Source organism: Temnothorax nylanderi, unplaced genomic scaffold (assembly GCF_030848795.1).
Source record: "Temnothorax nylanderi isolate EJ_2023f unplaced genomic scaffold, tnyl_v1.0 TNYL_tig0088_pilon, whole genome shotgun sequence".
In the NCBI taxonomy this organism is placed as follows: Eukaryota; Metazoa; Arthropoda; class Insecta; order Hymenoptera; family Formicidae; genus Temnothorax; species Temnothorax nylanderi.
Window position 1 is genome coordinate 753,738 of NW_027249150.1, and position 6,867 is coordinate 760,604.

Sequence of the window (6,867 nt, forward strand, 5' to 3'; positions counted from 1 at the left end):
CGGGATGCGGCGTACGTGCAAGGGAAAAAAAGGTTAAACAAATATTAAAGGCAAACAGAGAAGAACTGAATTCGAAGCGCGTGGCGAACCCGTCCCGACCGGCGCGTATGGTTCTCTTGAATTTGGACCTTTCCTCTCTTTCTCTCTCTTCCTCCTCCTCCTCCTCCCCCCTCCTCTTTCTCTCGTTTTCCGATCCGTATCCTCGAGGCGAAAAATCCCCAGCTATGATTTTAGCCACGATGTCACACCCTGACGACTCGTTACCTCGTAATGACTCTTTGCTCGTTGACGCGATATAATTTGAATCCGCGGTATTCCGCGGAAAAACGAGAAGGATATCATGGCGGGGAGATATGTCGCAACAAGAAAGATGTATCACAAACGAGAAGAGCTTTACTTTCTCTCTCTCTCTCTCTCTTTCTTTTTTTTTACTTCTCGCTGCCGCCGTTTGCGCGGGTCTAAGGCGCGTTTTCTGTCGTAAGCAGAAGCACTGTCAGGACATCCGGCGTCCGTGATACGTTTCCAATATTTCATCGGCTCGTTTGCGTTATTTCGCTAGACAACTCGTCGATGCGAGATCGTCGGCTCTATAGCTCAGCTTCAGGTATCCATCCTTTTTATTCCCCATTGTCACTTTATTTCTTTTTTTTTTTTACAAGATCACTTTACATTATTACCTATATGTTTGCAATACGGCGTTCGGCTCGTTAATCGAAATCGAGAAGTATCGAAAATGTCAAACGCCTTTTACACGCGGTACAACACTTTTGTTTCCAACGTGAAGAGAAACATGCGTTTTGCGGATTGTCTCTTGCATATCGATAAGAGATTATTAATGAATGGAAATGGGATTATTAACATTACAGTTATTACGTGCACGTATTTAATGGAGTTCAATGCAATGAGACTTGAGTGATCGATAATTGATGCGAAATACAGTATTAGTCGGTGCGCCGCGTTGCCAATGAATTAATTTGTCGCGTGTATGTGCGCGTGTACATGTACACACGTAGCGCGTGAGAGGGGGAGACAGAAATCGGACTGTTAATCCAATCTACACGCCAAATCAGGAATAATGGCCCGGTAACCGTTCGCGCCTTTTAATGATCCATACATTTTGATTCGAGGTAGGAGACCCGAGCGAGAAACTTGATTTCTACGTTACGTCGGGACCGGCGAAACGCGGCGATCATTAGCAGAAAATTAGGTCCCCGTAATTGAACGTTTGTCGAAATTTCCCCGGGAATTGTTCGCGATTGAAGCGTCCACGGCGGCTACGCGGAGGTTAACCGTTCGCCGCATACAGGAAATGGGCGTTCTGCGCCGTGTCATCGTGCGGTCGTATCGGTTACACGAATGTATTTGGCGCCAGAGCATGCAGGCGCGATGGCGGAACTTTGAGGGCCCTATCGACAAAATCTTTCCACGCATCCGTCTCTCCCGTTTCTGTTAATTATTCGTCGAACGACGAGGCGGCACTTTGAGGACCGCGGACTTTGAAGCCGCCAATCCGCTCGACGTTCATTTCCGGTCCATACGCCTCGTGGTCGACGACGGCGTGTTTCGCGGGATCGGTGGTCATTGCAATTCTTAACGCATCCGGCAGCGAAATCTGAAAGCGTAATGACGAGATAAAGGAAAACAATTGTTCAGCATTATTTTGCTGAAAAATTGTTCAGAGCGAACTCACCTCCGAACGTTCGCTGAACCATTTTGCGAACGCCCTGACGCTCTCGAGATCCGTTATGCCTCTCCAGACCACGTCCATCGTCTCGAGATCCGTCATTACGTTCTCGCATCGGAGCCATCTCTCTCTCACCCGATTTCCGGGCGGCACGAATCGAAGCTCCCAGGGTATCGCGGTGCCAAACGCCATTGTTTTGGCCGGCCTACTCTCGGCTTTGGCATCTCTGATCAGATGCTTCCTGGTCATGGCGAGCTCGCCTGCATCATGACATTGTCTCGCTGCGGCTACTCCGTTAGGCACCATCGGCATTTCCCTTATCGACATCTATCTCAAAAACACAATCAAATATTTTAATATTTAAATTCTTTAAGATTTACTGTTCCAATTTGAAGCTGCGTTTTAAGACAAAAAATCGGCGCGCAGTTTACTGAACTTGGAAAAAAGTATATAATATTCACAAAATTATTATTAGGCTAACAAGATCCAGTCCGGACCATAAATGGCATTTCTCTCCTTAATTGTACATCATAAACGATCGAGTTTTATTTATTATTTCGAATATTTTATTTTCTTATCTCCTTTCAGCACAACATAAAAAAGTTTGCTTCTTGCTATGAGTTTCTGACACTGTCGTAAACGATACAAATTGCAGAAACGATATTATAATAATTATTTTCTATTGTTAATTTAGTTGCAAATAGAGCCGATATTTTTTCTTGGAGAGAAAACATTACTTTCTTCACAACTTTACGATTCGATTGGTTTTATTCGCGAGACACGAACGCGCAATCAGGTCAGGCTTCTATAGCATCGCGTTGAAGTTATAATTCAAATCCCGCGTTGTGCGCGGTTCACCGCTCAAAGTGCGTGTTACCGTTGTTACATCATGCATCGCATTATGATGTTGCGCCGTTGCAGAAACTATCGCGTGCGCGCATTTCGCGAGAACGCATTTACGGGAGCGCGCGATACGCGCTACGCGTTCCGTGCATTTTGTTTCGATGCATTCTGTACCTCCATCGTCCTGCTGGCGTCGGCCGTAAAGTCAATTTCGAACATATCTCCGAGGACGTCCTCGTCGATGACGCTGTCGGTGCCGCCTAAACCGCGCAGCCACTCGCAGAAGTCACGGCATATCCTGTCCGTAATATTTCTGGCTCTCATCTCAAGAGTGGCCTCGGGATCGTAGCCTTTGAGATCGGCCGCCGTTAAAGGACGCCAAGTGACAACCTGTGACGATCGGCGGGCTTCGGTTTATTAAAGAAACGAGGACTTTCCCGTTTGCGCTAGAGCTATAACGGGAGGATTTCGCGCGAGGTCGATAATATTATTTCGCGTTGTCGTACCTGGCGCCGCGGTTTCCTCAAAAAGAGAGCGTAAGGATTCGATCTGACTTGACCTACTTTATGCTCATCTCCGCTCGTCGAAAGGTCTTTGGTCGTCGGGGGATGCACCTGCGGGCGTATAAAAGCTCAACTAATAACTCTCGAACGGACAAAGCGGACTGTCTCCGAGCAACGATAGAATTCAGGGTATTAAATGAGAGACTTATTTCCATTCTCGACTTATATAATTTATTTTACATAAAAAATATGTGACGTAGCGAAAATGTAATTTTTAGTAAAGAAATTTAATTAAAATTATAATCATAAAAATATACAAGGCTAAAAATTTAAAAGTTATGGTGAAATTCTCCTAAAAAAGAATGTCTGGTAATTGTAGAATGTACGTACAATCAAATCGAAAGGAATTTCGTCTTCCGCTTCTTCTTCTTCTTCTTCTTCCTCCTCTTCCTCTTCCGTTTCGTAATGCACCGCGGCCTCTACTTTTCGTACGGCTCTTTTTGGGTACCAGGCCGGCATGCCCAATAATGGGGCGACGAGATTGTAGGAATCGAGCGGCAGGATACGTCTCAACAGACGGGAATTGCAAGCGGGAGGCTGTTCCGCGGAGAAAACAAGGTCAGACGGGAATTTATCAGGGTTCAAATAACGTTCCGAATCCACCAGCAATTTCGTTAATCTCGCGGCTAGTTTAGCGCGTTTTTTCGCCGCCGTCGTGTCGGCGTCATGTTGCTTTATCAGCCGCGAGGAGAACTCGTTCGCCAGGCTCTCCAACGTGGTCGTGGCCGACATGTCTCCGCGATTCGCCTTCTCTAAAAATCGCGTGATTTCGGCAACTGTCAACAGCGGTAATTCCGCGCGCCTCTCCGCTTTCACCGAGTCGGAGGAAGTCGACCCTTTCGCGGAATCTATCTCCTCCAAGGGGATTACCTTTCCACGCCCGCCTTCCGCCTCGCCTCGAGGAGTCTCGAACGTACGTCTCGCAGAATCCTTCGATAAATCCTCGATGCTAGCGCAACTGTATCCTCTCTTCAGCTCGCCCTTTCGTGCAGATTCTACGATTGGCGATATCAGCTGTTGCTGCGACTTAACTTTCAAGAGGGCTCTCGGGGTCCGCGAAGTCGCATCCTTCTCCCCGTCAGCCTTTTCAGGTTTCACGGGAACGTCGGTCATCTTCGCCGACGGTCTTTCCTCTCTCTTGGTGGTTTCCGCGAGTTTCACGTCATCGTAATATTCATCGTCGGATTTTTCCTTCGTCAAAGTCACGCTCTCCATGAGAGCGATTCGCGCCTCCATCGTAGTCGGTTTCCTGTGTCTCAGGGCCCGCAGGGGTTCCATGCTGGGTAGCAAGACCGTGGGCAGGTGACAGGGCGCCATGTTTTTGTACTGAGACGGATCGTTGTCCAACGCAAGCGGGGATGACGTTTCGTCGTCGGAGGTGTGCGCTTCCGAGGACGAAATTTTCGATCGTTCGACGTCCGACGACATCGAAATCGAGCTGGAAGTGGCTTTCAAGCTCTTTCGATCTTTGGACAGCAGGCTTTCGGTGGATCTCAATGGTGTTTTATCCTTAGATTGATTTGGATCGATCTTTATCGAAATCTCGGTGTCCTCTTGTTCCATCCGAAGCGACGGGGACGTCGATTTGCTTGACGCGTCCTCAACCGTTTCCGGATACTTCAGAATTCCCTTTCTACGGGAATATAATATCTTTTGCAATTCCTCGCGAATTTCCGAAAGTCCGCCGGAGCTGGACTCGCTGTCGTCCTTCGTTTCAATTTCCGTTGGCGATGTCGCCCGCGAGAGGACAGCCTCGGTTTCGCTCGCCTTCCGCAGGGACTTATGCATGCAGGATAAGCACCTGTCGCGGTTCCTGCGTCGAAAGCACGACACCCTCGGAATGGCGTCCAGGAGACTCGCCGAACGGCTTTCCCGGGTCTCGTACTTAGCGAACTTCGTGCTGAAGGCGGACCTCGCCAACGATTTTGCGGGAGCCATGGAGGATTTGCCGGAGTCCGACCTTAACGGCTTATATTTAACGCCCGGCTCTCCGATATTTGCGGCCCACGTTTCTCTCAATCTTCTTTGGATTTCGCGGAAGGAAGGAAATTCTGGGCTGCGGGTCCTGGATTCAGGAGTTTCGCTTTCGGCGACGTCCAACCTGTCTGTACCCACTATCGATCTATCGGTGGAAGCGCGCGATCCCTCCGACGTTTCCTCCCACACTTCGGGCTTAAAATTCAGATTTTTGTTAAGCGTCAGGCGCTTTAGAGCCTTGTACGCGCATCGTTGCGAATAATTCAAGAATTCCCGCGTTCTATCATCGACCGTCCGCTTCGATTGCATTTGAAGATTGGGTAGCGTATCAGGCGTATCTTGTCATTCTGATTCATCGATGAGCTTTTCCCGAATTTCAGAAGTCTCTGAATTCGACGACTTATTTATTACTTCGTCAGATATCGATTTAACTTTATCTTGGGGCTGAAACGATTCTGGAAATGACGATACGATTTTTAATCCCTTCGCGATCTTTTTCTCTTTCGTCGACTTTTTGCCGAGAGAAAATTTAAGTTTCGATATATGAACGTCAGATATGAAATTGCGTTGTTTATCTAGTGTATCATTTTTCCTATCTTTAGATTCGACCTCTGCAATTCCACTCGCGGTTAAATCAATAGCATTATCCGGATAATACTTCAACTCCCTTCGTGGAACGGTAACCCTTTTGATCTTCTTGCTCTTGACAGAAGTTATTCCGCTCTTATCTTTATCATATTTAGACGTATCCTTCACATGCGGCAATTTGTGCAACTTTTCTCCCGACGACGACGCGCCCGCTCTCGGGTCTTCCGTCAAATACCTCTCGATATCGTCGTCGAAAATTCTCACCGCGGGCTCGTGTCTGTGAAAGGGACACGTCCTCTTTGAGTACACTCTTCCATCTCCCGATCCGTCATGCGGCGTGATAGAATTTTTAGAAGGAACATCAAGGGACTCTTTATACGAATCCGCGTTTTTGATCGCAGATTTATTCTGAATGGCGAAAAGCGCGTGTCGTTCCTCCGCGCTCGCGACCGCGTCACTTTTCGGCGGTCTCTTCAACGGTGTGGGAGGAGAGATTTTAACTATTGGCTCTCTCGCGTTAGAGGGAACATTTTCGTTGTTTCCTCTTGTGGAAATATCTGGTGCTTCGGAGGATTTCGGATCTACGAGAAGTACGTTCTTGTCGAGGCCTTGAGGAGCGGAGGAATCTACGATATCGCGAAGACCCGTTTTAAAATCGCGCAAAATAGGAATGATGGGAAGGTAGGATGATTTTGGAAAAGGCTCTCTTACTCTAATCAACCTTTTTTCTTCTTCATCGCAAAACTTTTTCCAGTACTCCTTCGATTTAGGAAAAGGACGTTCCCAAGGTGATCTGAAGCAAGGTTACATATTGTACATGACAAGAAATTATGTAACTAATTTATAATGGCAATAATTTGGTGGGAAATATGTTTAATACCTATAGATTTACTCAATAAATTTTTTCTGAAGTGAAGTACTGTCTAATGAATGAATGAATTAATTAATATGCTAAATAAATTAGTAAGACATAATTAACAGTAAACATTTATCTGACGTTTGAAAAATATGTTTATAGTAAACGTATATATAATATTGTTATATTAGTTTAGTTTTTTAATTCAACATACTTCGTTCCTTCGATAATACGTAGTTTTTGCATCAAATAACGATGTCTGGGCTGCTTCAGTCTTGATGGATGAGACATTTTGAACAATTCCACAGTATTTTGCACACCTGCGTAATAGATTGATGAGTTCGCTGTACTGATAT

At 46.4% G+C, this 6,867-nt stretch overlaps 1 protein-coding gene across 1 annotated transcript; it reads right to left on the reverse strand.

Annotated features, from left to right (window-relative positions):
- Positions 1–327: 327 nt before the first annotated feature.
- LOC139774817 (uncharacterized) lies at positions 328–5,376 on the reverse strand. Its single transcript, XM_071710294.1, has 5 exons — positions 3,421–5,376; positions 3,034–3,141; positions 2,702–2,917; positions 1,691–2,011; positions 328–1,612 (listed from the first exon to the last, which is right to left on the reverse strand). The coding sequence occupies exons 1-5, from the start codon at positions 5,374–5,376 to the stop codon at positions 1,454–1,456; spliced, it is 2,760 nt and encodes a 919-aa protein (XP_071566395.1). The 3' UTR covers positions 328–1,453.
- Between the last annotated feature and the right edge of the window lie 1,491 nt (positions 5,377–6,867).